Below are 20074 nucleotides of genomic sequence, written 5' to 3'. Positions count from 1 at the left end.
TAAATTCATTGAGATCACAAAACAAATTTAAATAACATCAATATTGGCCTTATCGACCTCAATACCTCTACTAGAGACCAAATACCCCAAGACTATACCCTTATGATGTAGCTCCATGTAGAGCTTGTAGGCCTTGGATCTTCTTCATCAATGGAGTCATTTGCTTCTTGATGTAGCTCCATGTAGAGCTTGTAGGCCTTGGATCTTCTTCATCAATGAAGTCATTTGCTTCTTGAAAATCAATGATAGCGGAATGAAGAAGGAGGAAAGGTGATTGGAGACGCCACTTCAAGAAGAAGATGAGCCAAGAACAATTTCAACACCATAGGAAGCCATGGATAAGAGCTTAAAGGTAGGAGAAGATGAGTGGAGATAGAGGGAGAGAAGGGTGTTGCACCCTGAAATATTATTAGTAATTATATTTGATGTTTAATTATATTTGTTGTGTTATTTTATCCATGTTTTATTTTCAAGGAGGTGAGTTTAGTTATTAGAAGTGTATTGGTAGTTAAAGCGTTAACTTCTCAAAGAAGCCTCTCAAGAAAGCTTCTCAAAGAAGCCTCACAAGGAAGCTTCTCGAGGAAGCCTCTTAATGAAGCTTCTCAAGGAAGTTGTCTGAAACTGTCTCGGTAAAAGCGCCCTCCTGCCTTCGTTAACCATTGGATCTTCTTGAAATTTGGTCTGAACGTTCATAGGACATATGTCCACGATCTGACCGTTGTGATCTTAGATACGGCGTCTAGAGTGTGAGGAACACTTCCTTTCCCGTGAGCAGAAGCACTTGAGTGTTTCAACCTTTGCTTTTCGTGTAGCCTTGGAAAAACGCCATTTCCTTCTCCTTCTTTCTTCAAAAACCATTTCCAACGTCCCAAGTTTTTTCCTCCATCACCCACAGCCACCAGTAGCCACCACAAACCGTCGTTGTTCTCCGTTGAAACCCCACACCGAGAGGAACCCTTCAACCGAAGCGGAATCTTCAAAACTTGCCTCGCGGTTTCAGTTGAGAATGAAGTCCGGTCTGACCTTCGTGGTTTTTCTTGAGGTAACCGTGATTCTATGCTTGTTCCTTGTTAGTTTCAGCTTGTCTTTGCATCTTTTCTGACTTTGGAACCACCATTGTATGTTTTGCGCTTCCTTTGAAAAACCCTAGAGAAAGAGACTTCGTAAACGTTATCTTTTCATGAAATGGGTGTTATTTTCGTGACCTTCACTGAACCCCGATCACATTGGCATGATCGGAATTTCAAAATGATGTTCCTTTTCTAAAACCCGAAATGCCCTTTAGCCCATACATTTTGACAAGGGTTTTGACTCAGAATATTGTCACTAGCATTATTTCTGAAATCCATAGTAATTTTCTTCGTTTTGGCGTAATAGAAACTCGCGTTGGACCAACAAGAGTGAACGAAAGAGAGGCCTCTAAGTGACGCAAAGAGGAACCGACGGAAGCTCACAATAAGTGAGGGGAGTTTATTATAAAATTTATCGTTTTGACACCATAGTTAGGGTCAGGGAACCTAGCTATGAGAATATCTGCCTATCCCTGTTGCATGCTGATTTTCTTTCAAGAAAACTACGTTTTTAACTAATGGGATGCGATACATTTGATATTGACGTTGCATGTATAGAAAACAACGTTTTTAACTAATGGGATGCGATATGATTGTTATTGATGTGGATGCTGGTTTTTCAAGAAAAACTATGTTTTTGACGAATGAGATGCGATATATTTACTATTGATGAATGAAATTATTGTCTTTATTTTACTTATGTTGTTTGAAGACTTGGGGAGTGTGAATCTCAGGCATGAAAAATATATGTATAGGCGGAAAGTGACTTACTGTTAATGTTGTTATTGATGACTTTAATTGATATGTGGTGATATGATATTTGTGATGATATTGATATGAGGTGACGTTGTTAATGGTGGACATGTCAACATGAATTGATGATATTATTGATAATTATGTTAATTATGAAACAAGGTTGTTGTGGTTGTTGATAATGTCATAGAGATGAAATGATGTTTATGTTGAGAATGATATTGAAATGGAATGTTGATGATGTTGGAAATGCATTGGCATGTGCATGTTGTGTATGTTCATAGGGGGTGCATTGACCTTGTCGGATGTCCCTTGTGTGGAAAAATAGAGTGGTTAAAGAATTTAAGCATTTCTGAGGGGATGCTTAGGTGCTTTAATTCATCCATGGTCATGTACTTGAGACGCCCATGTTTCATACGTTGGATGTTGTGTATGTTCGTGGGGGGGGGGGTGCATTGACCTCGTCGGATGTCCCTGGTGGGGGAAATAGAGTGGTTAAAGAATTTAAGCATTTCAGAGGGGATGCTTAGGCGCTTTAATTCATCCATGGTCATGTACTTGAGACTCCTACGTCCATACGTCGTATGTTGTGTATGATCTTGTGGGGGGTGCATTGACCTTGTCGGATGTCCCTGGTGGGGGAAAATAGAGTGGTTAAAGAATTTAAGGATTTCGAAGGGGATGCTTAGGCGCTTTAATTCATCCATGGTCATGTACTTAAGACTCCCATGTTTCATGCCTCATATGACACGGGAAATAGTATAAACTTTGCCAGTAAGTACTTGTAGTTCCTTATGCGGAGGAATACTTGTACTAGGGGGTGTGTCACTCGGTTTGGAACTCCCTTGAGACTCAGGCTGATCACCGTGGGGGGGGGGGGGAGTTGCCTTGCGCGACAAGGTGTCCTCGACACTTACTACATAGTTTTCCTAAGTGAGAGTGTCATGCAGACACGCTTAGGCTATTTCCTTGGTATTGGTTGATGGTACGTACCACATTGCATCTGAGAGTTGAGGTCAGGTGCATGCATCATTCTGTGCAGTATTGACTGAATCCATGGATGGATGATGAGTAATTGTTGAATGTGGATGTGGAATAACGAATGTTGTGTAAGCTCATAATGTTTGCTATGTTTCTTGCTAATTGTGATTATTTGGATTTGATATTGGTTCTTTTTGTAATGAACTCACCCTTGCAATTTTGTATCGTGTGGTTGATACCTGTGATGATCGCGAACCTTGTTCGTGGGAGCAGGGTGCAAGGAGTAAGATTCTGGTAAGGAGCCGCCGAGTCGACGTGATGACGTTGGCATTATTTTGGGAGAGAGAGTTGTGTTTTGTAATCAACTCCTCCATAGTTGGTTTTCAAGTTTTATTTTGTTGAGTTAAAGATGTAAAACTTAGATTTTAATTATATGTATGAACAGATTTAATTTCCGTTATGTGTATGATGTGTACCGAGTTACTGTTCTTATATAATTATATATTCACTTAAGTAATGGCATGTTGTTGGGTGGATGTATGTCGAGACAAAATTACTTTATTTTCATAAGCAAAAATTAAGGGTGTTTTTATATAAAGAAAATGAAATTATCGCATATTAGAGTGGTGATATCGTAGCGACGAGGCGGATCGTTACAAAGGGGAACGAAATTTATGCCTCAAATGAGGTCTAAACTTTGAAGTGTGATTTGTAAAATGATCAAAGTTGAAAAATGCACACACAAGGCCTCTATTTATAGCCTAAGTGTCACACAAAGTTGGAGGAAAATTTGATTTTCTATTTAAATTTCACTTGAATTTGAATTTGAATTGGTGGAGCCAAATTTGGAGCCAAAATTTCACTAATTATGATTAGTGGATTTTAGTTATGGTTCAGCCCACTAATCCAAGATCAAGTCTAAGATTCTCCACTAAGTGTGTTTAGGTATCATGAGGCATGTAAAGCATGAAGGATATGCACAAAGTGTGACTATATGATGTGACAATGGGTGTAGCAAGCAAATGCTCACCTCCCCCTTAAGATGGTCCAAAATTTAATTAGATTGGACTTCTCCCAATTGAATTAAATTTATCTCCCAACACACACATCAAATAGTGCACTTAATGCATGTGAAATTACAAAATTACCCCTAATACAAAAACTAGTCTAGGTGCCCTAAAATAAAAGGGTTGAAAAATCCTACATTACTAGGGTATCCTCCCTACACTGTGGAGTCCTAAATACAAGGCTAAAAATAATGAAACCTTAATCTAATATGTACAAAGATAAGTGGGCTCATACTGAGTTCGTGGGCCTAAAATCTACCCTAAAGTTCATGAGAATCCTAAGGCCTTTTCCTGCATCTCTGGCTCAATCTTCTTGGAGTCTTTTATCCAATACCCTTGGGGGGGGGGGGGGTAGGATTGCATCACCTTATGTACCATAAAATGACATTTCTCAAATTTAAGAACAAGGTTAGTCTCAATGCATCGGTCAAGAACTCTAGAGAGGTTATCCAAACATGTATCAAAAGAGGAACCATAAACAATGAAATCATCCATAAACACCTCCATGCAACTCTCTAATAAATCAGAAAAGATACTCACCATGCACCTTTGGAAGGTTCCAGGAGCGTTGCATAGGCCAAAAGGCATCCTAGTGTAGGCAAATGTGCCAAATGGACAACTGAATATGGTCTTGTGTTGGTCCTCCGGTGCAATGTGAATCTGCATGTTACCTGAAAAACCATCAAGAAAGCAATAATGTGATTTACTTGCCAACCTCTCTAGAACCTGGTCAATGAATGGGAAAGGGAAATGGTCCTTGCAAGTTACCTGGTTAAATCTCCTATAGTCAATGCAAGCTCACCAACTTTTGGCCACTCTAGTCAGAATCAACTCATTATCCTGGTTCCTTACAACAGTGATGCCCAACTTCTTAGAGGCCACTTGGACAGGTGAAACCCAAGTGTTATCTGAAATGGGATAAATGATCCCTGCAGCTAATAGCTTCATCACCTCCTTCTTCACCACATCGAGAATGGTGGGATTCAACCTCCTCTATGGCTGCCTTACAGGCCAAAAATCATCCTCCAAGAGTATCTGATGCATGCATGTGGAAGAATTTATTCTAGGAAGGTTAGCAAGTGTCCGCCCAATGGCTCTTTTGTGGCCTCTCAAAATGTGCAACAACTTTTGCTCATGCTCAAGTGAAAGGCTATTGGATATAATGACTGGGAGCTTCAGATCATAATCTAAATAGACATATTTAAGGTGCTCAGGTAATGGTTTCAACTCCAAGGAAGTGGCTGAATGGTGGAAGGCAAGGGAAGGTTGATAGCTGGTGGAAGAGAAATAGGAGAATCAGGACCTACACGTAAAACATAATCAGAGTGAATTGTAGAGGAAATCTCTGTGCAAATACTACATATAGCAGCAGAATCATCACAGACACAGTTAAAAGAACTAAGATCAAAATATAAAAAAAGTAAGGAAAATTAGAAATTAAATATGTACAAATATCTACACTATCTACTGCAACTTCAATGATATCTACAAGGAAAATAGAATGCTCCTCTGCAGGATGACTCATAGCCTAAAAAATTTTGAAATGCAAAACATTGTCACCAAACTCCATGGAAAGAGTTCTCGCATGCACATCAATTTTGATCCTGACTGTCATCAAGAATGGTCTCCCTAGGATCAATGTGGGCCCATAGCGGAAAGACTCATTCTTCATATCCTAAATGTAAAAATTTGTTGGAAAAATCAGATCATTAAATCGCACTAGCACATCTTCAATAACTCCAACTAGAAGCACAACACTCTTTTGGCTAATTGAATGACAACACCAATGAGTTTCAAATCCCTAAGATGTAGTGATCTGTGAACTAATGTGGGCATGACATTAATTGAGGCTCCAAGGTCAAGCATGACATCTGTAAAAGTGCAATCTTCAATGGTGCAAGGGACAATGAAAGTGCTAGGATCTTTGCACTTTTGTGGCAAGGTGGATGGTGCAATGGCAGCAACAATTTTGCTCTGTATAAGTGCAGAAATATTTATGTCCATCTTCACTTGCTTATTTCCCTTCAGCTCCCTCTTATGGGTGTACAAATCCTTCAAGAACTTTGTATATTTTGAAATTTTTTTAATGACATCCAAGAGGGTAATGTTAACTTTCATCCTCCTGAAAGTCTCAAGAAGATCATAATCAAGTTCCACTTTCTTTTGTACCCAAAATAACATGAAACTTGTCTCATTAGACTCAACTTCACATAAACTATAAAGCCTAACTGATGTTTGATAACTATAAACATAGTGAAAATAATGTGAAAAGTGAATATATCGAGCAACTAAAATTTTAAAAATTATTATTAAATTATTTTTTAGTTTGTGAGACTTATTTTCAGCATGTGTTGACATTTTTTTATTTGATTGGAACATTAGTTGGATTCTATAATTTTCTTATAAGTGAATCTAGTAATTTAAGTTTTAGATATTGAATTAGTTTTAAAAAAATTGTGTCTCCAAATGAAAATCATTATTTCAACATGGTCATGCTGACTCATTTTAAAAACATAAAGAACTAAATTTAATTATTTAAACTATAAAAGACCAAACTGTCTAAAACATAAAAAAAAACATTAGAAATGCCACAAAAATAAATAAGTTTAATTTAGAGGAGTGGGATCCTATAGATGTATTTTTTAAATGATATATTGTGTTAAACTTAAAAAATAAAAATAACAAAAATTTAACCATCCATTTTTTTTAATACAGTAATCGGTTTTTGTACGTAATAATAACACTATTTTTCTCCTAAAAAAGAACACTAACTAATTTTAGTTTTTAGTTTTAAGAGAAAATGGACAAAAAAAAACTATTTTGAGAATGTTGACAATATTGCCCTGTGACTCGTGTCCCACCACAAACAAAATCTGGAGTGTTTTCTGGCTTTGCCGTTGCCATTTTGCGTGACGAGAATTGAAGAGAAGAGAAGCTAATTGTAGCTCCTACTACGCTCACCAACATCAAGTCTCGAATAGCAATGGCGTCGTGGAAGATGGGTTTCGCTTCATTCCAGAAGGTACCACATTCACCCCCTTTCGAACGTTACCCTGATTCTTCATTTGTTTATGGTTTTCGCTCTTTTTAGCAGACGATGTCGTTTGAGGTTTCGTGCAATAGGAAGAGAGACAGAGACAGGGAACGAGGTAGCATCCTTCCCTACAAGGTGGTCGAGATTACTCCTCCACCTAAGTCTCTTGGCGTTCGTTGCTTACCCCCTGTAAGTGCCATTCGTTGATTTTTCTGTTTTACAATCAATTCCAAAGCTTCATTGTTAATAATTCATCGTTTAATTGCCAATTGTATCTATCTAATGAGTAATGGTTGGTACGTTTGGATGGGTGAGTGAGAAGGTAAGGCTTAGGCAAAGGGCAACCTTTTCATTTGAGAAAATGAAAGAGTTTAATACATGAAATTGTCAACCAATAAGAAATCATCCTTGTACTTGATACAAATTTTAAGATAGATATTATAAATGTAAACAAACTTAACATTTAACCTTCCAGATATTACAAATTTTAAGATAGATATTACAAAAATCATTATTAGTATCGACTTTTAAGATAATTATTGGAAAAGTCGACAATATACTTGACGATTTGTCATTAAATGACAATGGAAAAACTCTTTACACCATCAGTATAGTACACATATAGCGTGTTTGTTTGGATAGCACACATAATTGATTCTATCCTACAAAATCATGGTGAAACCATGTAAAAGTAAAAGTAACTATTTGTTGTTTCCCCTTCATCATGAAAAATTAATTTTTTTTTCTCATCATGAGACTATTCCAAACACACTAATACACTATTTACTCCAAATATAATAATAAGAATGTGATAACTAATATTGTAAGTCACAACAAACGTCTAACTATGGAGTAGTGGTTGATGTTATTTGAGTTAATTACTAAGTAACATGTATAATCAAGTCTCATGGAATATTTTGTAAAACCAGTTTAATTCATTAATCCATTTAACCCGGTTTTAGACTGGTTAAATTGCACATCTAATCCACTAACCTACTTGAACTAGTTACCTGACTGACTGGGTCGCCTATTTACTGATTAAACTGTTAGGATCAAGCCAAGTTTTATAACTATGTTAATCCCATCATCTTTTTATTTATTTTTATCAATATATTATATATTTCTTAATTTAAAAATATAAAACTACAGTCTTTCCTTCTTGTCCCCTCTAAGCATTCCCTAACATGACTGGTGAGTTGATAAGGCCTCCTTTACTTTATTATATAGGCCTTGTTGTAACAGTGGTATAATACCAGCATCCAAGTAAATTAAGGATTATTTCTAGGCTTAAATATGTTTTTGATCTCTAATAAATACCCAATTTTTGTGTTTACTCCATAATAAATTTTTGTTTTGCATTGAATCCCTAATAAAATAACATTTTTGTTTTTTATTCTTGATATTTGGTTTTAATCCCTAATAAAATAGAAAATTTTGTGTTCGCTTCCTAATAAATTAGCAACTTTTGTTAAAAGTCTGTATTAATAACAAATGGGAAATATTTATCATGGAGTAAACACAAAATTTACTAATTTATTAGGGATTAAAAATAAGTGTCAAAGACAAAAAACAAAATTGTTGTTTTATTAGAGACTCATCGCAAAACAAAAATTTATTAGGAAGCAAATGCAAAATTGGATATTTATTAGGGATCGAAAACATATTTAAGCCTTATTTCTATGTTATTTGAATCAGTATATTTCTGAAGTTCACTAGTGTAAAATTGTCAATTTACTGGCCTTCATTTTACATATTCTGTGACTGAAACAAGGTATATAACTGAAATTTTTGGGACTTGAAATTGGAGGAATAATTTCAAATGAATATGCTTTAAGATTCTAGGCCATTTAAGTTAAACATAGGAAGAACTCAAAAATATTGTTATAAGGTTTCTGTAATGTTGTGAGTTGTGACTCGACTGGATGGTACTAATGATCAAGGCCTGAAGCTGGTTTATTGTGGTTTTCACCCAGCATCCTATACTCAACATTCTGCTGTTGAGAAATGAGACGATAGTGTGGTAGGGAGAGATATGAGCTGTTTTCAGATTCTTCTATTGAGAATATTTGAGTGTTTTGGGCTTCACAAGATCAAGTTGTTAGAAGTGTTTATATCATGACAATAACGAAGAAAGGAATCACTATGGGACTTGACACATTGGATAAATTTTTGTAACAACCCTTCTGAACACTCTTGTCTTGAATCTTTAAATTGGAGTAACAAGAGTTTTCTTTGTAATATGACTGATAAAATTATAGGGTTAGATAGAGAAGGAGAGAAACAGGGAAGATCCCAGAATATTATGGTATCCAGTTCTCAATATATGATTGATATGTTACAAAACTTTAGCCTACACCTATATTTTTATTAATTATCCTACATTACAGGCATCCTACATGAATAATCATAATGTTGTCATAACTATTAAATTGCAATCGGTGGAAAACCTTGAAGGTCAATATTAGGGCCAACTAACCTATTAATGAAACAAGATCAGTGCTTTCCAGTTGTGATGTAATGCTCACTTTTCTTATAAGGAATGTCTTTGGTTCAATAGGCTTTAAAAAACACACTATTTGATGCAGCACTTGCTTTTATGCCCATGAAACTTTTTGGACCTAGCAACTTCGTTAAAATATAGCCAGCACAGCAGTATAAAGCTCTTTGGTGCTAGAGTTATCTCCCATGACTTTTTGTCCATTTGATATGAAAGAAAATCTATGAAGGTGTTGGGTCACCCATTGTTGGGCTTACTTGGCCTGCAGTTAGGAGCTAACAAATTAAGAAATAGAAGTGATAAGGGTAGGATGGGAATTGGAAGGAGAGGTAGGGCATAACAGAAATGACATGTGACAAGTGATGGGTGGAAAGATGGAAACAATTCTATAGTGGGAAGATGGGGGAGTCAAGTATCTAGGAATTTGTTAGAAGGAATATGTGGTGGGGTTGAGAAGAAGTTGGTTCTTCCTCAGAAAAGGGTTCTATGATTTGTTATTTGTTTGTTTTCTATTGTTCATCTTGTAACAGGTGTTTATACCTTTGATTTTGTCCTAATTCAGTATCAATATTACTTCAGTTTTACCATTCCTATTTTGGTTCCTATCAGCAAGAAGCCAAAAGAGAATGAAATTGTCAAAGGGGACCAAATATTTTACTCCACATAATTTTAATGTACCCAGAATCTGAGATATGTGTAAGAGGGATCGCGTAAACCCATACAAGTGTAAGATTTAAGAAGGTATTACAGAAAGAAACTTGGAAAGTTCATCAGAACAATATGATGATATTTACATGACATGACATGACATGAATGAATACAGTTGCAAATTAGTAGCTGGTTTGCATAGCACAATGGCAAAAGGAAAAATAATGTGGCAGATCTCATGAGACTAAATGATGTGGCATAACTGGGTTCTGAAGGCATCTAATATATGTTATTATTAAAGTTTTAACTAATGAGACAGTCAATTTAGATAAACTTTGCAACAAGCACTTAAAAAAGAAAATAAAATGAATAAAGGAGATAAAATGAATCAAACATTTCACGCTAGTTAACATTTACATATACACTAACTTTTTCATTTCCCTCATTTAAGTTTTCCCCAAGTACCTATGAACTTGACAAAACCTGACATTCTTGTCTTGGAAAAACATTAACAGTATGTTTTGATATAATTGAAAAACTATCATAAGTTAGAAGCTAATTTAAATCAGGCCTATCTTGCTTCAGTTGGCCTGATAGTTGACTGGAATCACACACATTTAAGGTTTCCCATTCTTAGTCACAAAGATTGAGATTTAGACAAGTTGCAATTGGAAGCTTAACTTCAAGTTATACTCCCTTCCCTTACTGAAATAATTTGAACTGATGTAAGCACTACTTAATGACAAAACCTACTAAGCTAAGAGAAAAAATGATCAATACATTTACTTCTTATGGTCATTGGCCTACTGATTGGATTGGCATTTGCATCTCAATCTCAAATGGATTATTATTTCTACATTCAAGAATACATGTGAAAGGCTACTTGAAAAGCAACATTGCTATTATAAAATAGAGCTTTAGTGCAAGTCTCCCTTCCCTTTCTAAAACAATTTTGCATCCAAGTAAACATTATTGTGATGGGAACTATTCATTGAAGTGCAAAAACCACCATTAACGTGTTTGGCTTCTTTGGTCAGCCCTTGTCATGCTCGTTGGATCAGAATTTGCTTCTCTCTCGATGGGGGGACTGACTTTTGGTGCTTTGGAGGATATATGTCCCGATGAAAGGATAATTTAGAAGGAATATAAATGCAAACTATTGAGTCTTGACTTGCTTTTCTAAAATTAACCTTTGCAGATTGGAAGAATAAAGTTGTAATATAGGTCTAGTATATGTATATCTCATGCTACATGGGAACATGTGGATGGCAGATGCCATCATTTCTAAGAGTCAGTGAGGCATATAATTGAAGACAAGGCACATGTTGGAGCTATAAGCACACAAAAGTAAAAAGATAAAGAAATTGTAGTGTATTAATTTTAGATGTCTGAGGATTGTAGTTTTAGTTGCCTATTTTAGATCTATTGCTTCTGAAATTTTTAATGGCAAAGCATTATGTGCGATGGCAGATGATGGGTCCGTATGAGATGAGGAATTGAAGCAAGCTGTTTGGTTAACTAGCTGTAATTGTTTGTAGCCTTTTATGGTTTTGATTCTGAAATCAGAAAAAATAGTAGTAGATTCTGAAAGCAGAACTCCCTATGCCCCGTTTAACAAAACCTTTCTTTTTCATAGTTTAACAAAACATTATTGATCACATGTTGTGTTGTCAATTTTTGCCCAATTGATTCAATTATGCATACCATGATCCAACTTAACTTTTTCCTTTCTTTCTTTTTCTTTTTGGGAGATATGATCCAACATAACTTTGTGAGAATTGAAAAAGAAACGTGCCACATTCATTTGGAGCATTTGCATGATATAATTTTTTTTTTTCAAGTCAGAACTTGCAGTGTGGGGAGAATGTAACAATAGAAGGACAAGCTTATACTATTTCAGCTGTAACACATCGCTATCAGCTTCGGAAGGGGAAATACGAACCAAGCGAGAAGAGGCTTGACGTTTTGTCCACAGGAAGATACTTGGTAAATTTGTATTTAGAAAATTTATTAGAACAATCTTGATTAGTACTTCTATTTAGGCACGTCCTATTTTGATTTCAATGTTTAATGACTTAGTTTTGTGTTTCTTCTTTAACTTCTTTCATAAACAATGGCAAATTAAAAAAAAAAGAAAAAGAAATCAATTATTTTTTTAATTAAAAAGGTGGGAAAAAAATAGCCAGTACAAATGAACAATAGGGAAGTAAAGTGAGATTTCACAAATGCTGAAAACCATGTTCATGTCTCTAAAAGGTTGAGTTATTATGAATCTCTTATTTTTTCTTGTTCCTTCAACTAAATGAAGTGTTGTATCTGGCTAACTAAAATTTCTTTGGTTCAGCAAGATTCGATTATTTATTATATTGTTTTGGGGGTCCATGGAAAAATTAAGATATGGGCATTTATTTCATAATGCAGTACGTTCCCAGCCTAAAACCTGCACGTGGGGCCACTGCAAGTTCGCACGTGCAACCCTGTTAATAAGCCAGGGTCTTTTATCATGTAGGGTCCGAAACATTCATGTATTAAGTAGTGGTACAACAATTTTGTGAGATACGAGCAGTTATACTTATGGTGACTCATTTATTTATTTATTCCTTTGACCAAGAGCTGTGGTGCCTAATACACACACCTCTTTGATTCATACTCTTGTCGTGTATTTTTTCAATAATTAATTAATTGGCACCAGATTCATCTGTCCTTTGGACAGATAAGATTACACTAGTGAACTTCGTCCAATTATTTGGTTGAATTGGTTGGTTCCATCCAAGTGTCGGAATACTCCTACTAAGGAGAAGTTAAGATTTTTTATAAAAATTGTGTATACCTGTAGCATTTAATATGAAAATACCAGTATTAAGTTTTTTTAGCAGAGATTATATATAGTTTTATAGGAAATAATATTGCTCAAACTGATTAGGATTATTATGAGAAGGATTATTATGGATAACAGTTTTTTTCTTTTAAATCAGTTACATAGTTAAAGTTCAAATTCAAGACATCTTAAGACGATACAACACCAGAGCCATGGGCGTTTGTATCAACGAAGGATAAAGAACGCATTCGACAAGAAGGTACGCCCGTGCAAGTTCAACGAGGGGGACCTCGTGCTGAAGAAAATGTCCCATGTTGTTAAAGATAATCGAGGCAAGTGGGCCCCGAATTATGAAGGACCTTTCGTGGTGAAAAGAGCTTTTTCTGGGGGTGCTCTGATACTCACCCACATGGATGGCGAGGAGTTGCCCTCGCCCGTGAACTCCGATGTAGTTAAACGATATTACGCTTGAAGTCTGGGGCAATCGAGAGGACCGTTGCATGTTTTTTATTTCTGAGTTGTTCTCGTTCCTTTTGGTTTCCTCTAGGGATTCCCATTCACTGTATTTGTCTCGTTTCTTTGAAAAGGAAAAATGGGTGAGGTTTCAGTCCTCCCTTTGGTTTCAAACTTTGTGTTTTAATTTGTTATAACTTGAGCCCTCTTTGCTCGGTGTATGGGGTGCCCCAAACGCTTATTTAAAATTGAATCTAACCAGCCTTCACTAAAATAAAATCATCGCATTAGAAACATTCATACATGCACATACACATGCATATCTTGTGATAGCAAGGAGCAGAATCGTCTCAGGCCACGGTCAGAAGTCAAGACAAGTCAATGGCAGAAATCGACCAAGGTAAGACGATGGCCGCTCACGATTGGCCGCATATTGTTTGTCTCCTACTTGCAGGTACTTAGGGAGGGAGGCAAATGGAGGATAGGATCGCGACCAACCAATCGTCACCCATTCCCGACGCTGGGCCAGCGGAGAACGTCGCTGCGAGGCAGCCCAGTATCCTTTAAATTCGCAGTATTTTACTACTATTGTTTGTTTTTAAGTAATCAACGCCTAATTCTAACATAAGTAGGCTCAAATAGGCAAAAAGCTAACCTATAAGAGGGAGGGGGGGCATGGTTAATGCACCCTTAAAAAAAATGGCAGGTTAGCTCGCCTGGGCGAGCAACCCCTGCATGCAAAATATAAAAAAACGAGGGAGGGGGACGTTTTTGCATCCAAAAACTCCCCCCCCCCCCCCCCCTCATTCAAAAGAAAGGACTCACGAAGGCTTGCGGTCTTTGCTCCCTCAAGCCACTTTTGGTTGCCTTTTGCTTTCATTTTTGGTGTTATTATTCACTCCAACAAGTAAGTATTCAATCCTTGATGTTTTTAGCTTCCCATTGGTATATTTTCTTCATCTTTTAGTGCTCAAAATTGTGAGAATGTGCTTATATTTGGGGGGCAGTTTTGGGTTGTTTTTATGCTTGATTTTTTTGAGTTGAGGATTTGAATGAGAAGGCCTTAGGCCTATGTTGTATTCTGAAGCAATGGGGCAGGCCACATTGTCCCCATCCTCTTGCAATTTATGTCCAAACATGCGCTCACCAAGTGCTCGGTGAAATGCCCCAATGATGTATGAGTATGATTTTGTAAAATTGGGAGAGTGGGACTGTTTCTTATATGTAGGTACAGCATAGGAGATTCAAAATAGGTGCCTAAATGCAATTCCAAGCTTAGGAACCCAAACTTGTAGCTTCAATGCAAGGAAACATGCTTATGGCTAGGAATCCAAAATTTGGTTTTAGAATTAGAAAAAACATGAAAATTAGGATTTGCTTGTGAGAGTTTTTGCTCGAATTTGGGCTGCCCCATGTTTGATACTTTACATAGAGGTAGCGTGGAAAACACCTTGCAATAGTGTGTATACATAGGTAGATATAAGGAGCATGAAATTCCTAGCAAAGTGTGAATAATTGTCTTCCTAAATGAGTGTATGATAGTGTGGAATGCCTTGTGAATGCAAGTATGTGCATAATGTAAATAGCTTGCCAATATGTGTAAGTGTGAGTGAAACAATGAAAGTTTGTATGGTATGTATATTTCGAGTGTGTGTAGGTAGTTTGTGATAGCAAATGTTTAGGACATAGTTAAGTGTAAATTTTGACGCAATGCCTTGAGCGTGAGAGTGTGTGTTCTTTTCAAATGCATGTATATATGTATGACAACTAGAATGTGTTGGATGGCCTCTATGTTGATAAATAGTAGGATATTCTACACATACGCATGTGCATAAATGTGTTACTTTAAACGTGCGCATGAGTCCGTTCTCCACCGGGGGGATTAGCATGACGTTTTTTGCGTTAAGATAAGCATTATCTTGTAAAACTAACTTCTAAATGTTTGTTCTCACGGGAAATGGCCCCGAGGAAACTTGCCTCAAAGAGATCCAGGAAGGATAAAGCGGCTGAAGGAACCAGTTCCACTCCCGAGTATGACAGTCACCGCTTTAGGAGCGCTGAACACCAGCAACGCTTCGAGGCCATCAAGGGATGGTCATTTCTCCGGGAGCGACACGTCCAGCTCAGGGACGACGAGTATACCGATTTCCAGGAGGAGATAGTTCGCCGGCGGTGGGCATCACTGGTCACCCCCATGGCCAAGTACGATCCAGACATAGTCCTCGAATTTTATGCCAATGCTTGGCCTACAGAGGAGGGCGTGCGAGATATGAGGTCCTGGGTGAGGGGTCAGTGGATCCCGTTTGATGCAGATGCTATTGGCCAGCTCCTGGGATATCCTTTAGTGCTGGAAGAGGGTCAGGAGTGCGAGTATGGCCAGAGGAGGAACCGGTCCGATGGGTTCGATGAGGAGGTCATCGCCCATTTGCTATGTATACCGGGGCAGGATTTTGCCCGGACTGCTGCCGGGAGACGGGTGCGGATCATGCGCACCAACATGACCACCCTGACTCAGATCTGGATGACTTTGCTGCTCAGCAACATCCAGCCCAGCGACCATAATTCCGACCTCCCCCTGCCGAAGTGTCAGCTGGTGTACGCCATCCTGACGCGGATGAGCATTCACGTGGCTCAGTTAATCGTTGATGCCATCTATATATTTGCAGGTATGGCGCCTACCAGGCACCCTCTGGACCCGGATAAGTCCAACAGGGCCCTGGGATTTCCCGCCTTGATCCCAGGACTCTGCCAGTCGTTCGGAGTCCCCGTCGCACCTAGCAAGGTGATTCGGCCGCCCATCACCCGAGCTTTTGTTGAGAAGTATTGCACATAGAGACAGGCCCAGGGGGATGTTCCGCAGGCCGTAGACGCGCTGCCACCTCACCAGGCTGGTCCAGCCGGATCGTTTGATACGGAGCAGTATTTGTGGCATTTGGTTCGCCAGCAGGCGGCCAACCACCGGGCTCATGTATAGACCCATGATTGTCTTTACCAGATGAGCCTCAGCCTGCAGAGCCAGGGTTTTACTTCTTTTCCGTGCCCCACTCCGGACCTGTTCAGGGCAGAGGTCGCATGGCCTAGAGATTGGCCTGAGGCCCGGGCAGGAGAGGCACCTGCAGAGGCACCAGCAGAGGCTCCCGACGAGGCAGATGAGGCCCGCGAGGACGAGGAGATGGCCGATTTACTTGATTTCTTAGGAGGCAGCGGGGCCACATGATTGGGAGATCCCTTGGTCCATATTTCTTTTCGTTTCCATTTTTCTTGTTATATATCATCTTATTTTTGTTTGACTGAGGGACTAACGTTTGTTTCGTTTTGATTGACTTTTGTTTTGTGCATACATGTCGTTTGAACTGTTACGTTAGTATTTACTTTGTTGTTGTCAATAATGTTTGTTGAAATTCCGAAACCGTGTAGAGTTTTTCATTTAGGAACGTCGTCCTAAAAAATAAAATGGACCAAAAATCCTAATAAAAAGAAAGAAGCGTTGTGAATAAAAGTCATGTTCGTAAAGAAAAGAAAAAGGTTTTTATTTATATATATGTGTAAAAGGAAAGTGTGTATAAAAGGATTCTTGTGTGTAAATGATGCGTGGAATGGAATTCTTGTGTGTGTGAGCAACGAGTGTATATGAAGAAACTTTTGTATGAACCATAAGTGTGTGTTGGGAAAAATGAAAAATCTTTGAATGTAAATAGGGTTTGACCGTGTGACGTAAAGAGAGAGAGAGTTCCAATGCGTATACAGAAAAAGTTTGTCATGTATAAGAATGTAGATGTACAAAGAAAAGTTTTCCCCATAAAGGACCACAGGTGTATAATTTTAGTGAATATATATAAAAATAAAACAAAAAGGAAAAAAGAAAGAAAGACCGCGAAGGTCGACATGTTATAGTTAAGAAGTATAAATCATTCGTAAAGAGCAAACGTATCTTCTGGAAACAAGGGACTGATGCTAAGAGTTTATTTTTTGGAATAACCGAGATAAGGATGGGTGAATTCATTGAACTGATAAAAGAACATAATTGGGAAACGTTGGGTCTGTTTGTGTAAATTCCTAACCGTAGTATCACAATGCCATAAACGGGATGCTTGAGTGCCCACCTGGCTGTAGCCATGACTAATTTTGCACGTTGTTTTCAAATCATCATTGTCATGCGTGCCTTATGGAATATTATGAAAGTTCGGCCCGAAATCGACACCTTGACACCCAAATTTCTTTCGCCCCAGATATCAAGATTGGGTTCCCACGATAAAAGACCCCATTGAAACACAACCTTAGACCTTTTTGAACCTTGGCTTGTAAAAAAGGAATCCTCATTCCTTCCCCGAAGCAAAGGACAGCGGAATCTCCTCAAGGGAGAGCGAATAGAATGCTAAAACCCAATTTCCCAAAGAAAGGGATGGGGGAAGGAGAAGAAAAAAAGAAGGAAGAAATGGGAAGAAAGAAAAAGAAAAAGTAAAGAAAAGAACAATAAAAAAGAAAGAGAAGGATTCCCGATCAAAGGTCGAAAGGAAGCAATTCTCAATCAATGGGAGAGAGGGAACGGAAGATCTTCAGACCAGATAAATTTTCGGCAGGGTAGGTGACTGCCAGCGAAGGAAAACCCATTTTTGGTGTCTCTTCCTTTCAGATTGCCATTTAAGGTCGTTCTCGACTGGCGATATCCCACCCCACCTGAACAAAGAGGAAAAGACCGAAACACCCAGCTTCCTCTCCAAAAAACACTACCCTCGAGAAAATCCTATTGGTCCGTGATCGTATGTTTGATCTTTTATTCGATAGGAAGTCGTGTGCAAAATAGAGTCAAGGTGCAGTTGGGTTTGGGAATAGGATAAAACACTTGCCTGTGTGAGTTTTATACACTATGAGTGATTTATTTTCAGCTTAGCCCGGTGTTTCCCCTGCATGTTCATTTAAAAGCTAAAAGTTGACATCCTGCCCTTCATTCTCGGTTACAAGGAAGATTACCCTTGGCACAAGTATATTGTTTCTCTAAGATGTGGTGCTCTCGCGAATGATTTATTTTTCTTTGCAAAAAGCATGTTTGCCTTTTAGGTGGAAAAACCCGGTAAACCGTTTGGTCCTACCAATCTTTTTCAGAGCCCCATGAATTGCGTTTTCGTTCATGTGTCCTCCACCCATGAGTTTCGAGCCATGCGTAGTGATTACTTAGTGCAATTCTCCATTCTCAAATCTTTTTTCGGAGCCCCATGAATTGCGTTTTCGTTCATGTGTCCTCCACCCACGAATTTGGAGCCATGCGTAGTGATTGCTTAGTGCAATTCTCCATTCTCAATCTTTTTTCGGAGCCCCATGAATTGCGTTTTCGTTCATGTGTCCTCCACCCACGAGTTTGGAGCCATGCGTAGTGATTGCTTAGTGCAATTCTCCATTCTCAATCTTTTTTCGGAGCCCCATGAATTGCGTTTTCGTTCATGTGTCCTTCACCCACGAGTTTGGAGCCATTCGTAGTGATTGCTTAGTGCAATTCTCAATTCTCAATCTTTTTTCGGAGCCTCATGAATTGCGTTTTCGTTCATGTGTCCTCCACCCACGAGTTTGGAGCCATGCGTAGTGATTGCTTAGTGCAATTCTCCATTCTCAATCTTTTTTCGGAGCCCCATGAATTGCGTTTTCGTTCATGTGTCCTCCACCCACGAGTTTGGAGCAATGCGTAGTGATTGCTTAGTGCAATTTCCATTCTCAATCTTTTTTCGGAGCCCCATGAATTCCGTTTTCGTTCATGTGTCCTCCACCCACGAGTTTGGAGCCATGCGTAGTGATTGCTTAGTGCAATTCTCCATTCTCAATCTTTTTTCGGAGCCCCATGAATTGCGTTTTCGTTCATGTGTCCTCCACCCACGAGTTTGGAGCCATGCATAGTGCTTGCTTAGTGCAATTCTCCATTCTCAATCTTTTTTCGGAGCCCCATGAATTGCGTTTTCGTTCATGTGTCCTCCACCAACGAGTTTGGAGCCATGCGTAGTGATTGCTTAGTGCAATTCTCCATTCTCAATCTTTTTCGGAGCCCCATGAATTGCGTTTTCGTTCATGCGTCTTCCACCCACGAGTTTGGAGCCATGCGTAGTGATTGCTTAGTGCAATTCTCCATTCTCAACCCTTTTTCGGACCCCCATGAATTGCGTTTTCGTTCATGCGTCCTCCACCCAAGAGTTTGGAGCTATGCTTCATGATTGACTAGTGAGGACCGTCTAGTGCAATCCTCCATTCTCCAGAGTTTTTCATCGTCAAGGGCGGATCCTCTTGACTGGGAAATGTGATTTTTGTTATGTTCCCGTTTGTTTCCTTTCCCAAATGTGTATATGTATAGTTTGTTGTTCTTGTTGTTGTTTGTATTTTGTTTTGTGTTGTGCAGAAAAGAAGAAGGAGTAGAGACGAGAGTCGTCATCACGGAAAGGGCAGGACGGACGAAATTAGTGTCTTATCTTTGCTTTCCTCTTATCTCCGATGAGAGGTAAGTAAAGAGGGGCAACTGTCATACCCTAATTTCGTCCGGGGATTGTTATTTGATGATATACAACCTTTGATTGGCCGCTTCAAGATATTGGGCACCCTTTGTTTCACAATAAATGAAGTCCCGAGACGTGTCAGAAATCAAAAGGAAGCAGGCTTACGCGTTCCGTGAAATTCCATAATGTGGCAGAAATCGAAAAGAGGTGTTTTTGCGTAATTCGTGAGTTTCCGTAACTTCTTCGTAAGCTAAAAAAGAGTAAATACATAATCCGTAAG

General features: G+C 38.5%; 1 protein-coding gene across 5 annotated transcripts; it reads left to right on the top strand.

The window, feature by feature from the left end:
* Positions 1-6722: 6722 nt before the first annotated feature.
* LOC100305736 (uncharacterized) lies at positions 6723-13182 on the top strand. 5 transcript variants are annotated; one of them, XM_006603566.4, is made up of 4 exons: positions 6723-6893; positions 6963-7094; positions 11896-12036; positions 12472-12660. In XM_006603566.4, the coding sequence occupies exons 1-4, from the start codon at positions 6855-6857 to the stop codon at positions 12532-12534; spliced, it is 375 nt and encodes a 124-aa protein (XP_006603629.1). In that variant the 5' UTR covers positions 6723-6854; the 3' UTR covers positions 12535-12660. The 5 variants fall into 5 exon arrangements, with proteins under 5 accessions (XP_006603629.1, XP_006603631.1, XP_006603630.1 ...); XM_006603568.4 differs by lacking the exon at positions 12472-12660 and adding an exon at positions 13026-13182 and having other exon boundaries at positions 6725-6893; XM_014771313.3 differs by having other exon boundaries at positions 6728-6893; positions 6966-7094.
* The last annotated feature ends 6892 nt before the right edge of the window (positions 13183-20074 follow it).

This window comes from Glycine max, chromosome 19, assembly GCF_000004515.6.
Source record: "Glycine max cultivar Williams 82 chromosome 19, Glycine_max_v4.0, whole genome shotgun sequence".
In the NCBI taxonomy this organism is placed as follows: domain Eukaryota; kingdom Viridiplantae; phylum Streptophyta; class Magnoliopsida; order Fabales; family Fabaceae; genus Glycine; species Glycine max.
Note: the sequence above shows the minus strand (reverse complement) of the source record. Positions and strands in the feature narration are given on the sequence as shown.